A 19080-nucleotide genomic window follows, 5' to 3' on the forward strand; every position below is an offset into this window, starting at 1 on the left:
AAAAAAAAAAAAAAAAAAAAAAGAATCCACATCGGGCCGCCATGTAACCCACCACCACAACCCAATGAACCCACCGAGGGGAAACAAAAAGACCAAAATTTCCGAAGCAGAACGCCTCATCTCCACCAAGGAAGCATTCTAGAACGGACGGCCCCTCTTATTTCCACAGGACCCTTGACATACGCGATAAGGCGACATAAATGGGGCCGTTTGGCTTTTTGCGGCTGTGTTTAGTTTCAGTGCGGTGAGGTGAGATTGAGGGGTTACATTTCAGTCCCTTATCATAGTGGGGGTTGTAATGGCATGGTCACTGTTTGTCTTGCGTTGATTACCTAGGAACGTGAAGGATTTTTTCTAGGGTAATTTTATACTGGCTTGGTAGGTATGGTACGGTGTTTTAGCTTTTTGGTTGGTTTGGGGGTGGTACCTACTGTTTATTATGTAGTTTGTTAGTGTGACGGCTGTGTTTGGGTTGGCTTTGTGTTGGTGTATCAGTTTCATTTCGTTTTTCTTTTGGTTGGTATATAATAATAAGATTCAGAGTTGGGTTCTGTTTGTTCGCTACAGATTAGCGGTTTGCTCAGGAACAAGTCGGACATTGTTGGTATGACTTGTGGCAGTGAGGGGTGGGACAAGGGCTTTGGTCTCTTGTCTCTTGTCTCTTGTCCTCTGGGTTCATGTTTCACCAGCTAACGGTCTTTCTCCTGCTCAAGTGCTTATGTTGGGTTTCGTATAGATTGATTGTTGCTGTTTTGGATGTGTTGGTTGTGGTGATTGAGTACTGTTCCAATGTTACATGGTTGGACATTTTTTTATTGTTACAGCTGGGGTATAGAAGGTGCTGGAGACTTTATATTTATCGACATCGGAGGACAACTAAGGTACTGACATGATTGATTCTTAAATGGGTAGTGGGGTAGAAGATGCTGCGGATATATATTTTGCGGTGTACATGACAATTAAAAAAAACAAAACAGGCCCTGGGATCTGTGTAGATAGAATTGATGTTTTATTCAACTGGAACTCATTTGTTTCTAAGAGATTTAAAAAATAGAATAAAGTAATCAAAAAAGATAAACTAAAATGATGGTAGAAAAATAAATGACCGATGCAGGGATCGAACCTGCGATCTCTCGCGTTCACGATGTAAAGCGAGCGCCGTAACCACTAGGCCAATCGGTCGAATGATGATGAATTAGCCAATATTAGAAACTGATACTTTCATTTGAAATTTGTAGAAGGAGTCAAAAAGCCAACATGGGTATGTGTAGTCGGCCAAACCTTGTCATTCTATTCACAGAGTGTGGGTTAAGCAATAGAAAGCAGCAGATAGTATAAACTACTACGTACATCAAGGATAATATACAGAGGACGCGAGCATCCAGTAGTTCGTGTCTTGTACTCACCACGTGACTGTCCAATACCTTAATAAGCACACGCTAACCTATTAAAGCTGTACATAACTTCTGTAATTTATTTTCCCACTTTCTTTCTACCTCCTAATTTTATTCGAAAACTATGAGCTGCTACAAAGCATCTAGAAACTGTTGCAAGACATCCGATTTTTCTTTTTTTCTTTCACCTCATGGAGTCTCGTAATTCTATCGTCGATGTGGATGGACTTGGTTCTGAAAACGATCCGGGTATTGAGGTGACGGTAAACTAGTTCCGAAGTACTATACAAGCAGTTTCTAATTGGTTGCTAAGTACTTAATACAGGAACCATCTCCTACTCCCATTCATCTCACACAAGCCAAAGGCCATGGCCTTACAACTCTGAAAATAGAACATGTCGATGACCTACCAGAGTATCCAAGAAGCCATATCCATGGATATACATATGCTGTTTTTGCAAGGGGACGATCACAAAGTGAAATGGAGCAAGTTATACAGGAGGTAAATACGAAGTGATGTTACATGTATAACTGACTACTAAGTAATGCTAGATTCAGTATGCAAGAAGCAAAGGCCATGGGCCGAGAGGACCAGTGTTTAGCCCATTTCTTAATTGCCGCGCCAGAAAATGGAACTGGAAATGCTCTGGGATCTATGCATGTGAATTTTTGACTCCCGCGCTTCGATCTCTTCACCACACCTCTGTGGATGACAGCTTTTGGCAGGAAATCCTAAAAGCTCAGAGGGAGTCTCAGATCATAGGCAAAGACCTAGGCACGAGAAATGCGTACAAGTATTTTCAATACCCTTAGCTACTTATCAACTAATTGCTGACTATTTATAGTTACTATCGGTCGAGACTGAATCTCTTCCAGAAAGGCCATGCCTGTATCGACAAAGTTTCTACATGTAAGCCAGTCTTCAAAAAGAAAGATAGTCAAATGGTAAGCACTGTGTCTTGTATACGTGGTTCTTAAGTACTCTCTAACTGCTCTAGATTGTTTATGGCGAATATAAACCTTATATTGGCTGTATCAATGAAGCCTCTGGTGTTAGAGCAAAACATTACAGGGAAGCAATATCAGCTTTTACGGCTGTCGACCTAGAGTTCCTAGAAGATCTTTTTAATAAAGATATTTTACCACCAACTGAAGATTGCCGTGTTTTTGAGCCTCTAATATCCCGACGGAAACATTGTGGTAGGCTACCTATAAAGAGTTTAATAGCCGGCTGCTAACTGTACAAAAGAACGACTTCATCCTCAGGGACTAGGCCAATTAAAGCGTACAACCTGTGATGTTACTTTTAACGCTTTAGTTCCAGTGGATCTCAGTCAATGTCCATATGTCTTGTTTACATCGCACGGTGTGCATAAACATCCACCACCGCCCCCGACTCTGTTACCTCGTCTTATGACTCGAGAAAGTAAGTGTGTTCATTCATGGTCAATTTGTCAATAGGTATTTAGTAACTAAAGCATTCATATAGGTAGCCGCAAACGTCAACGGTCCTCTTCAGCTAGTCTCCCTGAAACCCAATCCGCTTTACCGCGACCTCCGTCAGCTCAAACAAGCGCAAGATCCGTCTCCCGACCTGCTTCACAGAATGGTGATAACGAGTGTGTCTCCAAGTATTTAACAACCGCTCTACCACGAAATCCGGTAGTTCCAAGAAGTGCAAGATCCGCCGTCCGATATACTCCACAGGATGGTGATCACGAGTATGTCTCCGAGTACTTATCAACCACTTTACCACAACCTCCGCCAGCTAAAAGAAGTGCAAGACCTCCCTCCCGATTGACATCACAGAATGATGATAACGAGTATGTCTTCAGTACTTATCAATCAATTAGGCCCATAAGACCCTCTCACGATCTTCCTGGTGTTGCTCCAACAAATGCCTTGACTTTCGAACAGAGACGTCAAGAGCTTGAGCTTCGAAAGCTTGAAGCAGATGTTAGACAAAAGGAGGCAGAAGTCAAACAAAAGGAAATAGGTCTCAGGAAGCAAGAGGAGGAAATACGTGAAATGGAGCTTGAGAATGAAAAAAGAGCGCTTAAAGTGAGGGAGATGTGGATTGAGATGCAAGACCGTCTATTTGGTGAGGATGAATGGTTTGCAAAGTAGTTAGCGAACCTGCAAGGGAAAAATTGACGTTAATTTATAATATATTCTATCGAATAAACAGGTATAAATTTATTACTGCCTATATCTGTTTATTGATTATATGACCGCTAGGAAACTTATACAAACTATTTCTACTCGCACGGCCGAAAGACGACCCCGACTTCATCTGAAACCACCATCCTGGCTAATATTAACCCCACGCATAGCCATGTCAATTCCATCATCACAAAAGCTTCTTCATCCTGTCGCTGTTATTTTTAGCTGATGAACCTGGGCCCCGTTTTCTGTATGCAAGGTGAGACGGAGCGGTCGATACTAGGCGAACAGTAAGATTACAGTAGTATCCAACAAGGCCTGCAGATTATCATTTCTATTACATATTAGCTAGATCAAGTGGGGGTCATCTGAGTGGGGCGATGCCCTTGTCTGATCATCGCCGTGCATATATTAGATGCATAGTATTGGAAATGCACATCAGCACGTGGACGCTTTACTGGAGAGAAGGGGAGAGTGGCTTAGCTTCTAGTTCAATAGTATCTGTACGGGGACACGAATACCGCCGATTACGCCTCACCAGTACTAGCGAAGGTAATATGAGTAAGGTGAATTGCGAATATCGGCTATTTCATTTAGCCCAACTACGCTGTGTCGGCCAAGCCTTCGGTCGTCTGGGTTTATCCGTCGGCTAATAGGTTGAAGTGTTGGGTATTTCTGTTCACTGCCTATTCTATAACATCGTACTCGCAATCAGGTAGAATCGGCGGTGTATGGAGTGTGTTGCGTCGGGTTTTGCCTAAGTGCATTGCTTTACGATTCCTCTTATTATCGTTGCCTTTTCATCGGATATATGTGAAGCTTTCCCAGCCTTCCGTGAAACAGAATCGGTTTTGTATTGACTAATTACTCAAACGAGTCGAATAGTGATATTCTGATAGTATTATCCGATATACGACTAATTTCTCCTGCAATCATAGATCATTCTGATCAATATAGCTTACCACGGAGAGTAATTGCGCATCAAGACTCAGGACCACCTTACACCTTCTGATGTCCTGTGACCAGTCAATTAATGATAAAGCATGAAAAAGGTAGTATGAGCTTCCTGAAACGCATTTCTGTTTTCTCGCACATATATTGTTCCACTGCCCTCGACCCATGGATCTCGAGGGTTCAGTCCCTGTGTTTGTGTAGAAATGCATAACCGCAATATATCATTGTTGATAACTATATACGGGTGTTTAGATGCCCTAGGAGCATAATTGATCTCACACTTGTTGGTTCCGTTCAGACTCAGATGATAGAAGTAGTTGCAGGTGGTACATAAATCACCAAATTTATAAGTCTTTCATGAAAGTATAAGAGGTAATATATGAGGCATCTCAAAATCTCCTTGAAACAGCTATAACGGCCAGAAATCAAAACCGGGAAAGCCCTGGGCCATGCTTTCTTGGCTCAACAGTATTTGATAGACCATTTAGCCAGACCAGAAGATGTGAAGGTGCCCACTTCTAGTATTTGTACTCTAGTGAAACATATTTTATAATAGTCGTTGCATATTCCACCCAAGATCATCCCCCCAGTCAATTGATTGGCTTCCAATGTTGTCGTTTCCGAAGATTCCAGAACCAGGGGAAATGATCGATGAACTAGGACCGGTATCGCAGCCAAGAGCGCATATCTCCTTCGATTCAAGAATGTCATTAAGGGCACACCCCAGATTCCTATACGTTTTGATGTAGGGAAGGCTAAGCTGATCATCAGAATGGTACTCGTGCTCTAGGGAACTGATGAGAGCACTGATATTGCGTATAAGCTCCACTGGAGATGGTGAATGATCATGTAATCCGTTGTTTCCATTGTACTCCTTCAGGGTGAGCATAAGGTACTCGGCACATGGGACACCATATAATACCCCCTGGCATATGAAGAGAGAGGTCTTAGTTTATTGAGAAGCCATGCGTACTAGTCAGGTGGCGGACGGAGAACTCACCACGCGGATACGTTCCAGCGGACTAGTCTGTGCCCTCATCTTAGGGAAAGCAAACAGACTGATCACTATATTGAGGGTCCTTTTGCAGTGCCAGAGAAGATGAGGTCTCATGCTCTCGATAATGTTACTGAGCTCTTTATAGATAAGATATTCACCTTGAAGAAAATCCAAGAAGAGTAGTAGCTGTGGGAAGGAGGTCATGTAGGGCATCGCCTCGACCTGGTCAGTGTCTTTGTGATGCAGATTGATCGGCATCTCTAGCCAGGTGGCCCTATAGCGCCAAGATAAATCCCTGAAAAACCATAAGTAACATATAGTGAACGATGGAAAGAATGAATCCATGGCTTACTTTAGCTTTGGGAGCCTATTGACAGAAGACGCTGCGTGGGACAGTTGAAGAAGTTCATCTCGAAAACCGCCCAAGATATATCTAGCACGGATGTATGTAGCTGAGCAGACAGAATCCGATTGATTAGAATCATGGACTCGCGAATGTAGCGATTCTGAGCGAGGAAAGCCCTTTGCAAGAAGTGCATCGTCATCAATATCAAGTGGGATTTCAAAATCCTGTGGGAGGCAAGGAATTCGCGGGATTTGGCCGTGGAAACTCGCCAAACTTTTATCCATCCAATACGCAGAAGCTATAATCTTCCTTCGTGACTGGGAAAGGAAAAAGGGAACCTTTCGGTTCCCCGCGCCAGGCTTGACTATGGTCGGGTCTAGGGCTTCAGTGGCCAGGTCGCCGAGGCGCTGCCATGTCTGATGACCTAGAACGATAAGCTTGTTGTAGGAATGTTGTAATGTCTCCAATGCGATTATGATGGCCTGATGGATGTGTTCAAGGGGGCTTACTGCAGTCACCATAGAATTGTGCTGTGAGGGTCAAACTTTCGTACAGCAACCACAGGAGAACCTCATTTGTAGGTGCATATTCTTTACATAATGAGATACATAGATTACTGCAGTACATCATTGTTGAAATGCATGATGCTTTGTTAGTACCATGAGTCGCTATGAAATTTGCAGCAACCCTGTCATCCGTTGGTGAGTGTAGCAAAGCAAGTGTGGCCCATGTGAATAGGAGCCCCAGCGCCTCCCAGCGTATTGCAGACCCTGTGAACCTTTTGTAGAGGTTATTAGGAGATACATATACCCCCAGTTCCAGTTCGCGACAGGTATTCCCAGTGATCATAATTGACTTTGCCAATTGATCTCCGGTGCTCATTTTTTCGATTGAAGGATCTTCTGCTAAGGATGCGATGACCGTTTGTGCCAGAAAAGCTGGGATTGGAGTCCCATGGCTCTGTGATTGGACGTACCGTTCTGCGAGCTTTGCGAGGGTTGAGATATCAGTAAGACGTTTTAAAAGAGTAGATCCTTGTTGGATATCTGTGGTGCATATGTCGCGAATGGCAGGTGAGAGCGACGGGTAATTGGCCCAATTTATACGGTTAGGCTGGGTGTCCAAACCCTCTTGATAGACTTGTCTGAGAAAGGAGGTTAGTATTCATTTCATAAAATTTATACGGAGCCCTGGTCACTAGGACACCCTCCGGTCGACCAATGCCTGCTAGGCCGCTCCCCTTTCTATCACTGCTGCTGTACCAGCCAGTGTCCAAGGCATAGTATGCCATAACGACATTCGCCCAAAAACGTCCAAAGCCAGTCATGTAGCTCAAACATGGAAAGAATGAACGTACACATCATCAGTGATACTACCCCTGCCATCCCAAGGAGCTGCAGGGGACGAAATGAGACGCGACAGTCTTTGAGGGTCGTGATGATGATATTGCTGTAGAGAGTCCGATCGGGTCATTGGCGCTGGATGATATATACAACTTGTAGTCATACCACGATATTGGCATCTCCGACATATGGGGAACTCATGGTCGCACCTAATTTTCGACTTCCGACAAGGCTCGCAAGAGCTTCTCTTGCCATTACGACGGATCATTGTATGTTGACCTTGTAGTCAATTGCTCCTTTGGTGGGACCACGATAAGAAGGTTGGATCTTAGGCACTGTTAACCTCTAGAAGAGGGAAGAAGGTGGTCGAGTTAACGGGCTGGATACGTGACAATATGTACTCATACAAATCAGACTTCCGCGTCCGGAAGGCTGACATTCACCATGACGGCTACCCACTTGGAGCAGGGTCCTCGAATGCATGACACTTTGACACCAATTGTTGGGAACGGGTTGCTCGCTTCAGTTGTCATGTTCTAAGCTGGAAAACTTTAATTTATTCAATTAGGGCTCGGATCCTAGCGGCACGTCAGTTTGCGGCCCGCGGATAGTGAAAGACTATTCTCACAGCTAATCCTATCATTAGTCCATAGAAGATCTTCTATACTTCTCAAAAGCCTATCCTTTCAAACTAGGCCTAATAAAAAGGTAAAAAAGTCATAAATACTCGCATTCAAATCGAACATTTTTTTTCTTAAAAAAAAGTAAGTATTGCGAGGCAGCTGACTTCACGGATTCATCTACCGGCTTTAGGGTGGGTACCAGCTGTGGTCCGGATCAGAATACGACGGTTGCATCACCATATTCTAAATTAAGCTACTCATGATCTATGAGCCTTCAATGCTCAGCTAGCTAAGCTAACGATAACGATGGTTTAACATACAGTGTAATATCCCTAAGCCAGCTAGCCTGTACTTACGGAACACAGCCACGACAATGTCGAGGCTGGCTGAATCATGGTAGACGCAGCATTCCAGTATGACGGTAGTCTAGACAGAATAGGGGAGTTTTTTGCAACGGACAGCCATGACTGGTAGTACCACGGCTGACTGGACTTTGAGTGGCGTTCTCCTGCAAGGTTTGGAATGTTCACAGTGTGCCACGCCTTGCTTCCAAGGGGCGGGTGATCCCAAAGTCCATGCCAGAAAAGATCAGCAATTGAGACATGAAAAGGAGTTAATGACATGGATCAAATGTGACTATTGTCTCAGAAGCAGATTCGCTTGAGTTGGAGAACATAGAAAGGATGTAGGTGGTCTATTTACAGCCGGTACTCCGTGCTGCCCCTATTAATTGCCAATAACCCATCGGCGCTGTGACTTTCCAACAAATTTTTGAATGGAGCCCCAACAATCAAAGAGCTCTTCTATCGGCAATGCTGCCCAAGCCAGCGGTACTCCTGGTCCGCACATGGTTCATTCACCCGATGATCTGGAAACAATCTCCGCTGCCTATCAGGTTCTGTTCTACGTTACACGCTCTGTCTCTTTCCAACAGCTCCTAGACTCTCTCCCGCCAGATACCCCCGGTGTCCTTATGAAACCGCTCGTCTGCTCCTTTCTTACCTACTTCACACAGCCGCAGTCGGATACATTCCTCGAGAAAGTGAACACTCGGGTGTTTGAAACTGTGGATCGGGTATTCCATAACTCCAAGATTCCTCCAAGATGGTTGGCCAACGACCTCAGTTCCCGCGGTTACACGCCACAATGTCTAGATGAGCAGGATTGCCTGCGGTGGGACGTAATTGGTATCATATATGCTACCGTCGCTCTATCCCTAACTATAAGGCATGACCTATCTGATTTTGACAGTGACGCATCACAGCCAGACTCTTGGACAAAAGAGACGATCCTAAAAGATCTGACTCATGCCGTTAATACATGCATAAGGTTCCAGGAAATGACCGGCACCAAAACTGAACTTTATTTATGGCTTCTCATCCAAGACATCATTCTGCTGATTAGAATCTACGGTGGCCACAGTGGGTGAACTTTGCCGTTATACTTGTGACGGTTGGTGCTAATACATGGGCTCAAAATTCGATAGATCGACATGTCTGGCGGAGGTTAGGAGATATTGGAAACGTACTTTTTACTATTGGGCTGCACAAACCATCCTTAAGAAACCAGATCATTACACAGATGCATATCCGCCAACAGTTGTTCTTGACAGCTTATACACTGGACAAGGCTATAACCACGCTAATGAATCGACCACCACGAATCTCCAGGCAGTACTGTATGGATTTAGACAATGTTATTTTGTCTTTCCCTGCTGCCGACGGGCTCAACCACTATCTCTCAACTAGGTTGAGTCACTCCCTGTCTTCCCCAGCATCACTTGTAGAAAAGGCCAGTTTTGTCATGAGCATACTACGCGAAGACGCCCAGGTTGCGAGGTCGACATTGCATGACAGCCCAGAAGGCTCTACACCTGGGTATGTCTCGGGGCTCCTTTATAGTGTACTGTACGAACTGATGTATTCTAGAAATATGACTCGACTGCTAGAGGGCATGTGGCAATCCCTGAAAGTTTCTAGCGGTGTACCGCCGGAGAGTTGGCAAATGGAACAGTTACCACATCAAAGCTATAGCTTATTAATAGCCTATTTGGAATACCTATACACACAAGTATACATCTGGCAACATCTGCTGCCCGGACAGGTCTACACTCTTGGGGAGATGTGTCGAAAGACACTCGAGACGATGATATGTGGAGTGAAGTCCTTGGGTAGTCTAGAAGAATATCGTTCTGATTTCGCATGGAGAGTGAGTTGTAGAAGTCTTCTGGCCAGTTCAATGTGAACCACGCCACGCGAAGGACAAATTGCTGATGGGAATTTCTCTTAGCTTGTTCTATACGGACTTCCAAGCGCAAAGATACTGGCCTCACTTCGCTTTACCCACTCAAGCCAAACCACGAGCAGATTGGATTCATTTGGCCAAGGAACGGTGAATTCGGAATTAAACACATTCTTTGCCTGTATCCTAACGGTAATCCAGCCCAAGGATCCACACTACACCGACTGCCAACAAGTTCACCAAAGCATCAAGATCTCCCTGGCTCAAGCGGCTGACCCAGAAGTGACGTTCTCATACCCGCCTGGCCAGTCTACAGCCCGGCCTACGCTATGATGTGAGGAGTTCGCGTGTTGCATATCATGGGAGGCATCTATCTTATTCGAATTTTCCCAATACAACAATAACCATCGCGTACGGATGTTATCCACTATTTGAACTTTTACAGTTACCCCCATCCGGCGATTATTGTCATTGTGCGAACATTACTTTGTTATTAGCGACGAAGAAATATCTCCAATTTGCTACACGATTATAGGACGCGTTTTCCTCGTGAAATTGGATGATACATTCAATCGTGTAACCCTCCTTGTTCATTAAGAATCTCCGCTATTGCCGAGAAGCATGTACTAGTGATTATCAAAGATGATCCATACTATACTCTGCAGATGGATCCAGTGTGGAATGAGGGTACCAAATAGCGACCTGTATTTCGTCTCGCCAGGTGCACCACTCCACCGGGTTCGGCTCATGTCATTCATGAATGCGCAAGGGATAGAGCGGGCCTCGTTCTTCAACAACCAATAGAACGCATATGTTTGCGCCAACTCGCTGACTCCGATCATTTTTGTGTACCTATCTGAAGCACGGCCCAGACTTTGATCGAAGCGGAATGAGTGAGCTGGCATTCCGACACATTCTTCTACCTAAACCCTACTTGATTCTCAAGGTGACGCCGGATTTATCGTCATGTCAAAAACACGCCAGCTACTTCATGGAGACTTGACATACTCGCATGCGAAGGCTAAGGAAATTAATATCTTACACCAACTTAGTTACCCCGGTCAACAAACTCAATTCTTTGCTCTTCTCCAAAACAAGTGCAGCTGGATAAGAGTTATTGTCGCCCATCATCGGAACCTCCCCTCTATTAACGCGTGCCAGGTAGCTGATATTAGGGAATAGCTTCATAGAAGCTTCAATATATACATGCCAATCACAATTCTTAGATAGAACCAGAAACGACAATCGGGGAACCGTGGTCTAGTTCACTTCCCATTACCACATCGTATCGGAGAGAATTTTCGACGTGGAAATAGAAACAAAAAAATTCGGTGTGAAGCAGGAACGTATGCCTGGTTAGAAGAAAACTGTCCATATATACCAATTCCGCGTCTTTTATAGGTTTGGAATGGCTACCGGGGAAACTGTATAGAGCTTTTGTAGTTTTTGGGACTTCCTTGTTAACTAATGTCCGATATAGTTCACTCGAACTGAGAATCTTCCAGTTTTGACTCGTTGTATACAAGATTTGCACCATCGCGTGTTGTTTTTTCTCGGCCGCCCATCCCCTTCGATATATCCGTTATCAGTGCAAAACTGAATTACCCAACGGAGTTCCCAACATTGGCTACCTCCTAATTGAATACATCGAGGAAACGAAGGTAAGATGTTGTCGTCTACCTGGAGTTTGAAGCGCGAGGACGTGAAGTTACGGACAAACCTTTTTCAGGATCTTAGCAGAATATATCTGATATTATCAAGGATACCACTCCATAGGATTGGATCTTTTATTATTAACAACAATAGATTTATATGTTTTAAAAACCGACTACTGTCACTTGGTATCCAAGACCTCGAAAATAAACGCATCCTAACGGATATATCACAAGATTATATGTATTCCACGGTCGACTTCTATATAATAGATATATTATCTCTTAATAACAGCCGGCTTCGCTATCAGCTAAACGCCATTAATAACCTTGTAAACTATATTTATCAAATCTCTTCTTTTACGACCATACGGGTAATATTTCTATTATTTTTCAATCGTAACTATCGTCGCGGGCCTTTTATTTTCTCGTTAACGGATCTATATCCAAGCAATATCTTTGTTGATAAGAACTGGAATATAACGTCATTTATTAACCTTGAATAGATATACTCTCTGCCCATTAAGATAATCCAACCTCCCTACTAGCTTACTCGCATGGCTGTAGATCGGATTATATCTTCTAAATACAATAATATCCGACTGGAATTCATGAGCGCTCTTACTAAGAAAGAGGGCTCCTGTTTTTCTATTTACAAAGATAGTTTTTCAGTCTCGCTACAGCTATTATACATAATGAGCGTAGTCTGGTACAAGGGAACTTTCTGGTATAATTTAGCTTTGTCAAGCCCCACAGGACGCTTTGCGATCTTTGACAAGGAACTTCAACCAAGATTTATTGATAAATATACCGATCACGATGCCTTTTATGAAATTATACCATAGTACTGGGCGCAGGATATTGTGCCCATCTTGACATAGAAACTTGCGGAGAAAAAGGCCTACAATATACAACTCAGACACGAATTTGAGAGCGACACTACTAGCTCGTCATAGTCTGGGTAGCCAGGTATTTACAGGTTACTGACTCGAACCTTTGGGGCTCTCTTGACTTTGTTCTTACGTAGCCATATATACAAGGGCACCAAGCTGAAGCCTACTGGGCCTTGTACTACCTAAGCTTCCGCAATAGGCTATTCTCGGCAACCCTAACATCGTAGTATTAGGCCCCCGATCCCTATTCTCTAGCGTACCCCGAAAGGCGGGTACCCGTGGGCTAGACGATTGAACCCCTGTCGGCCACCACCACCGGGATCCGACCACGCGGGTAATATTGGTCTTTGGGTAAAAAGGCTTGGTACACCTGACCCCTAAAGTGGGTGCCCGAGATTTGGTCACATGGGGAGTACTACCGGACTTACGCATTAAAGCCGGCTGTTGAAAACGAACCATCCATACATAACTTCCAGGTGAATTTCCTCTGGCATCGATTGATATCCTAACTGGGGAATGACTGCGCGATTTAATTAAGTTCATGGGGGCCAAAAGTACCGATCTTATTATTAGTCTTGGCATTTAACTACCTATAGACCCATCTAGAAGTTAGTAAGAATGGAACTTCGACTCTATAAAAGGGCTTTGTAGGACCTGGGAGGAAGTCAATCTCTCTACGAATAACGAACATCACGAATTACTTCGTTTACTATCACATCCGTTATGTCTCTGAACCAAGCTGCCTGGCTCGACGCCGAAGGTCAACCTCTTCGGCTTGGCCCTGCGCCGATGCCAAAACCCGGCCCGAGGCAACTGGTCATCAAGAACCAAGCTGTGGCGATTGTAAGTCCATGACATCTCGTTGAATATCCATAAATAGACTAACCGCTCAACCCAGAACCCAGCAGACTGGAAGATCCAGTAAGCCACCGACAAACACTTAAGACTGTAGCCAGTGCTAACATGTCAGAATCGCGGCACCATTCATTAAGAATTGGCCGATGGTGCTCGGACTAGACATTGCAGGAACAGTTGAAGAAGTGGGAGAAGAGGTAACCCGTTTCAAGAAGGGTCAGCGTGTTATCTCGTAAGCTGTCTCGCCCTATAGGACTTTCTACGGCGTTCACGATGACTGATACACCCGGATAGGCACTCCCAGACATTAAGAGACCAAGTCCCTGCCAAAGGCGCATTCCAGCTCTATCCACTCGCCGAGGAAGTGTTCACCTCCGTGATTCCGGATTCCATGAGCTTCGAGCAAGCCGTCGTGCTACCCGTGGCCATCTCGACAGCGGCCTCCGGTCTCTACATTCCGAAATATCTCGGTCTTCCGTACCTCCCCTCGCCAAACCCTAAGCCCACCGGAAAGACGCTCCTCGTCTGGGGAGGGGCCTCCTCCGTCGGTGCAGTCACTATCCAACTCGCCGTTGCATCCGGTCTGAAAGTAGTCACCACGGCCTCTCCGGCTAATCATGAGGTTGTCAAAGCCCTGGGCGCCAGTGCCGTGTTCGATTACAGATCCCCATCTGTAGTTGAGAACATTGTCAAGGAGCTGGAAGACAGCGACCTTGCTGGCGTCTACGATGCCATTGCCGAAGAGCCCAGTTTCGAGCCGATCACGGAGATTCTGAAGCGTCTAGGCCGCCAGGTCAAAGTTGCCGCGGCGCAGGCTCGTGAGAAGCCATCGGAGGGGTTTGATCCCCTCTTTGGTATGTCATGTCATTTTCCATTAGTATTATCGCATGCTTGTAGAGATGGCTAACCTTTTTCAGTCTTCTGTTTTGAAATCGCCACAACCCCGAATGAAGCGTTTGGCGAAGCTATTTGGGGGAAGTTCGTGCCCGAGGCATTGGCCAGCGGACAGTTGCAGGCGAAGCCTGACCCGGTGGTTGTAGGTCATGGGTTGAGTGCACTCGAGCATGGGATGAAGGTGCATAAAGCTGGCGTTTCCGCGAAGAAGATTGTTGTTACGCTTTAGGTGATTGGCGTTTGAATTTGTTTGGTGTGAATGATACTAGTATGACATTATTAAGAGTTCTTTTGAGTGAACAAAGTAACTAGATAGATTATTTCCTTTATCAAATCCTTTGTATACTATTTCATTCATAATCAGACATAGTTTCAGTCAATATATACTCTCCAAGAATAACGGAAATACAAGATAGAAAACCAACCCAGTCAAGCCTTGCTCTGATTACCTGCTATGGAATAAATTGTCGTACTACCCTAAGCTACTAACTATTGCTCAGTAGGCCTTCATTGGTATCTACCACCCGGGGTGACTCGTATCCTGGTTTTGGTACTGGCTGGAGTGGTCTCCATGAAACTGCTATCTTCTTCCAGATGCTTACGGACTACATCAAGGATGGCTCTATTACGAGAACTACCAATAGTATGCAATATAAAACATGTCTCCATAAAGTACTTCAATGGTCTGAGTAGTTGTCAAAATATGATCGCTAGGCTACCAAAAGCGTGAACACTCAGATTGAGCTCGATAGAGTATATTTCAGTATTTCCTCACAGCCGTCATATTTCACTTGCGCGCCATACAACACGACATGGCTTCATTTAGTATCTTCAGCAACATACTCTATCTCGACATACAGGTCTGTCATCCCTTTGAATGTCAACGAACAGCACGAGGGGGTTTTTTCTGTACCCAAAAGCAAACTTCTCATCATTCCCAGATCTTTTCCATTATTATCACTTACTCTAAACTGAACACTAGCCTTCGGTTCTAAATCAGAATGTGTCTCCTGCAAAGAGTTCTGCGGGTTCATAGTGAAAATCCACGCCGTTTCTTTGGCCCCCTCGTGCATGTAGGAGACTGGGTATAATGGGCCAAACGGTGTACCTTCTAAATAGGTGCCGTCCATGTCACAAATAGTGTAGGCACCGCCAGCAAGAACACGGCTTTTGCTATCGGTGGTGGTGATCTTACCATGCAGTTTGAAAATATATTTTTCCGATTGCAGAAGGACCCGGCGCCATTCTTTCATATTCTCTTTCAACCAGGTGACGCGTCCGGGGCCTTTTCCGCCCAATTTTATTTGATTAGCTTCCAAATGTTAGCATAATGCCATATCGCTATATCCATTATTATTGACGAGTCCTACCTATTGCCATGCTGGGCTGTGACTCAAGGGCGAGGTAATGGCCGGTCTCCGTCTCGCGGAAACGGACTTGGATAGTAGCTTCACTTATAGCCCGCTCTTTTGCTTTCTCGCCTTCTATAATTCTCGAGAATCTGTTTTTGACATCTTCGTGCCCAGGAATTTTGGCTATAATATCCTCGATTGACAGGAGGTTTTCTTGCTGTTTGTTTTACTGTCAGGATGCGTTCTTCAGGTTGGTAGGAGTATACCTATGATGTACTAACCTTGACCACTCGCCAGTTATAAAAGGAAGCCACAGTGGAACACCAAGCTGGGGGACTTTCACAATCATCAGCTTCGCCCACTTAATCAATGGAGGAGATAATATACTTATTGCAAAGCAAGGTATCGCCACCTTTAGCCTCCCATGTCATGCTCACGTTCAACGAACTCTCGCTGCTCTCCGTCTTGTTTGCACTCGACGACGCAGAGCTAGCACTAGCCGAAGCTTGGACCCATGGCGAGGAAAAGCTCAAACTGGCAGCAGCTTTCATTGCTTTTGATTTCTCAGATACACTGGTCTTTCCCAGGGCGGCCGAGTCTTCTGTTGCGTGTAGTCGACCACCCAGTTCAACGCGGGTGGCGAAGAAGGTTCCTAGATATCTTTCATTAGACATAACATTCAGTGATAAGATATATAATATATACCATATCTGGCTTTGAAAGATGTGATAGATGCCATGTCTGTAACATGGGCGAGATCATTCGCGCATTCTTCGGTGAGTTCCAGGCTTTCTTCATCAAGTTGAAGGATAACACGAGGGAACTAATCCTTAGTGTCAATTAATTCATAGAAATCTTAGAAATGAAGGACTCACATTGTAAGTGATGATCATATGCCTTGTTTCTTCACTAGTAGCCTTGCTTTCAGATCCCTGCTCCTCTGCCTTGAAGCCAGCCTGAGCCCCGGCGCTGTAACCAAAGGCTCCTCCACCACTAGTTTGGTTAGCTATACATGTCTCTGCACATAGTCCACGATAGTATCAAGTATTACTTACACAGCAACTTCAGCAGCAGTCTCAGACAAAGAACTAGAGGCAATGGCCGATGCTACAGAGGATTTATTCTCAGACACCTCGACATAAGAGTCATCTTCAACTCGAAAACGAGGGATGAACAAATGCCTCTGTTCAAAATCCATTAGTTCTTTCTTTTCCCATGGAGCTAACCTGTGGAAATAAAATACATACCGCTGGAATAACGATGTCTTTATCATCCTTTGAAGCATTAAAGTCAAGGAACAGTCGGGATCTCAACTGAAATGCTGGATACATGGCTCGTTCGACTTTACAAACGGTGCCCTTACGCAACAGTCTAACGTAACTTGCATGCAGAAGGGCATTGGTTTCCAAGACGGTATTCCATTGTCCTTGAGTCATGTCGGTGGGATGGCTTGCAAAATTTCTGTTAGTGTAGCCAAGGCTATATTGTTTGCAGGGGATAATCACACAACTGCTCCTTTACCAGCTCCAGCCATAAAGCTTGCGTGATCGTAAGAGCTGGTCAGGATGTCTGGTTTGTCCACCTTACTGATTTCTGCTTTCTGCCAGGAATTAGTTGATAGTACAAATACTAAATAAGGCATCATACATACTCGCAACTCAAGCTCTAGCTTCTCTTTCAGAAACTCTTTGGTCACATCGTTCATCTCCGAAGTCAATGCGCGAGATTTGAAATAGACAGCATATGCCTGTGATTCTGCGACTGGTTGATCTGCGCCGGGCTATCATAGTCATCAGTGACGTCCACATGGGAGAGAACAACAGTACTCACAACTTGAGTAGAATATCCCTGCTTGTCAGACTCCTCTTCCTTCTCCTCTTCGCTCTTCGTTCCACCCCTATCGAGTGACTTGATATACTCAGTGAAATGCAAGTTCTCATTCGCAACAGCCCCAACTTTGTTACAGAAGGGGGATCCTTGTCTGCAAGCTTTTTAGTATATATATTACTTCTAAGCCTTGGGAAGGGGCTAGTAATCACATACAGCCTAACGCTCAACCCATTCTCACTATTCAGCATCGCACGAATATCTTTGAGTCTCGTGCCCTGAACATTTTTGAAACTGCCCAGAGTGACGAATTTATCCATTTTGGCTTTTCCGGAGTTGTCATCATAGACGTAGATATCGAATATGGCTTGGGGGTCATTTTCATTTGCTATATGATTGTTAGTGTATATAGGAGAGAGATATAGAAGCGAGGATTACCTTCTTCAGCATCCTGAAGGGACTTTTTCAGTTTGCTCAGGTCAAGATCCTCGGGCTTCGTATGCCCTTTTTTGGATCTTGCTTCGGCTAGTAGATGCGCTCATATTGGGCAGTAATCACTTGAAAAATGGCAAGGAAAAGATTGGATATGTATCGAAAGGTCCAAGTACTTTAGCACTGGGTGAGTCCCCATATTTATATTCGGGCATAAGAGGGCAATTGCAGCCTGTGGAAGCTGGTATCCAACCGAATGTCTACCTCTGACCGCTCTTTATCATTACGTAGTTTCAACCTCTTATCCCCTCTTTCCCAATGCAGGAATCTGACCTCTCAGTTTTCAGGCCCTGGGCGTGCAGGAAAGAGGGGGGGGAGAAATTGACGTGGCCTAAGAAACTTCCGGATATCATACATTAACTGTGGGGAGTGACAGATGGAGGCAGTAAGAAGTAGGAGGGTTTCTGCTGAGTATCTCTATCAGTTCCCCCTACACGTGGCCCCTATCTTTGACTGGTAGGCTAATATACCACTTTCCATTTGATTGGCTACTATATATGCATGGATTGATGAACAGGCTATGTAGTTGCTGCCGGGTTTATGCGTATGAGCGCAACTTGCGGGGGCGATTATACCCTCAGGTTGATAGTTATATCGTATTTGGGGTTATATGCTCCAGGTTGTCTATCACACAGCGAAATCCCACCGAGCTGATGGCGGTCAGCATATTCTAGGCCTGAGCTGAACTGCTGCAGTAGTCCCCACTTAGGGTTAGCACGGCCAGTCACTGTACATGAAACCAACTTGTGTGCGGTTGATAAGAACCTTGAACAGTACTATTCACTTGACCTGAGCTTCTACTATTGCAGGATCCCGGATCTCTGGATACCACAAAGAAAATAAGTAGTGGGTACCCACATAATCAAAAGCTACATTCTCCTCAGGTTTGAAGCCTAGAGAATGATCTGCATACTTGTTTTCCTTCGTCACCACGGCAAAAGCTGATCCTGTTGGTCATAAGAGGAAATCGTTGAGATAATAAGCGGCCCATACTGTCGTTGTCGCTACATGTACTTTTCATCTCGCTGTAAACGGTGTCCTCCAAATCACGCCT

At 44.8% G+C, this 19080-nt stretch overlaps 6 protein-coding genes and 1 non-coding gene across 7 annotated transcripts; 4 read left to right on the forward strand and 3 right to left on the reverse strand.

Annotated features, from left to right (window-relative positions):
* BDV37DRAFT_263443 (uncharacterized protein) lies at window positions 1–1000 on the forward strand. The gene has a single exon (XM_032083559.1). It carries the CDS (start codon window positions 678–680, stop codon window positions 891–893), a length of 216 nt encoding a protein of 71 aa, XP_031935690.1. The 5' UTR covers window positions 1–677; the 3' UTR covers window positions 894–1000.
* Window positions 1001–1102: 102 nt separating this feature from the next.
* BDV37DRAFT_t226 lies at window positions 1103–1182 on the reverse strand. Its single transcript has one exon. It is a non-coding gene; the product is annotated as a tRNA-Val (tRNA).
* Window positions 1183–5058: 3876 nt separating this feature from the next.
* On the reverse strand, window positions 5059–6736 carry BDV37DRAFT_276159 (fungal specific transcription factor domain-containing protein; the record flags this gene model as incomplete). The annotated part of the gene is made up of 4 exons (XM_032085516.1): window positions 5059–5385; window positions 5884–6362; window positions 6400–6624; window positions 6685–6736. 4 exons carry the CDS (start codon window positions 6734–6736, stop codon window positions 5059–5061), a joined length of 1083 nt encoding a protein of 360 aa, XP_031935691.1.
* A 1859-nt stretch (window positions 6737–8595) lies between these two features.
* Window positions 8596–10394, forward strand: BDV37DRAFT_288577 (fungal specific transcription factor domain-containing protein; the record flags this gene model as incomplete). The annotated part of the gene is made up of 4 exons (XM_032088297.1): window positions 8596–9241; window positions 9307–9697; window positions 9749–10028; window positions 10110–10394. The coding sequence occupies 4 exons, from the start codon at window positions 8596–8598 to the stop codon at window positions 10392–10394; spliced, it is 1602 nt and encodes a 533-aa protein (XP_031935692.1).
* A 633-nt stretch (window positions 10395–11027) lies between these two features.
* BDV37DRAFT_276160 (uncharacterized protein) lies at window positions 11028–12558 on the forward strand (the record flags this gene model as incomplete). The annotated part of the gene is made up of 8 exons (XM_032085517.1): window positions 11028–11222; window positions 11298–11416; window positions 11463–11487; window positions 11542–11649; window positions 11728–11768; window positions 11823–11957; window positions 12009–12197; window positions 12330–12558. The coding sequence occupies 8 exons, from the start codon at window positions 11028–11030 to the stop codon at window positions 12556–12558; spliced, it is 1041 nt and encodes a 346-aa protein (XP_031935693.1).
* Window positions 12559–13329: 771 nt separating this feature from the next.
* BDV37DRAFT_291113 (zinc-binding alcohol dehydrogenase family protein) lies at window positions 13330–14584 on the forward strand (the record flags this gene model as incomplete). Its single annotated transcript, XM_032088867.1, has 5 exons — window positions 13330–13449; window positions 13505–13527; window positions 13577–13693; window positions 13756–14315; window positions 14379–14584. The coding sequence occupies 5 exons, from the start codon at window positions 13330–13332 to the stop codon at window positions 14582–14584; spliced, it is 1026 nt and encodes a 341-aa protein (XP_031935694.1).
* A 651-nt stretch (window positions 14585–15235) lies between these two features.
* On the reverse strand, window positions 15236–17854 carry BDV37DRAFT_288579 (uncharacterized protein; the record flags this gene model as incomplete). The annotated part of the gene is made up of 13 exons (XM_032088298.1): window positions 15236–15262; window positions 15321–15667; window positions 15726–15924; window positions 15989–16043; window positions 16095–16359; window positions 16413–16530; window positions 16583–16700; window positions 16763–16890; window positions 16955–17156; window positions 17213–17307; window positions 17359–17487; window positions 17538–17688; window positions 17751–17854. 13 exons carry the CDS (start codon window positions 17852–17854, stop codon window positions 15236–15238), a joined length of 1938 nt encoding a protein of 645 aa, XP_031935695.1.
* Window positions 17855–19080: the final 1226 nt, after the last annotated feature.

Source organism: Aspergillus pseudonomiae (genome assembly GCF_009193645.1).
Source record: "Aspergillus pseudonomiae strain CBS 119388 unplaced genomic scaffold BDV37scaffold_122, whole genome shotgun sequence".
NCBI lineage: Eukaryota > Fungi > Ascomycota > Eurotiomycetes > Eurotiales > Aspergillaceae > Aspergillus > Aspergillus pseudonomiae.

Bases quoted from the DNA above. Each gene is read 5' to 3' on its own strand.
- BDV37DRAFT_263443 (XM_032083559.1), top strand. From the start codon at position 678: ATGTTTCACCAGCTAACGGTCTTTCTCCTGCTCAAGTGCTTATGTTGG.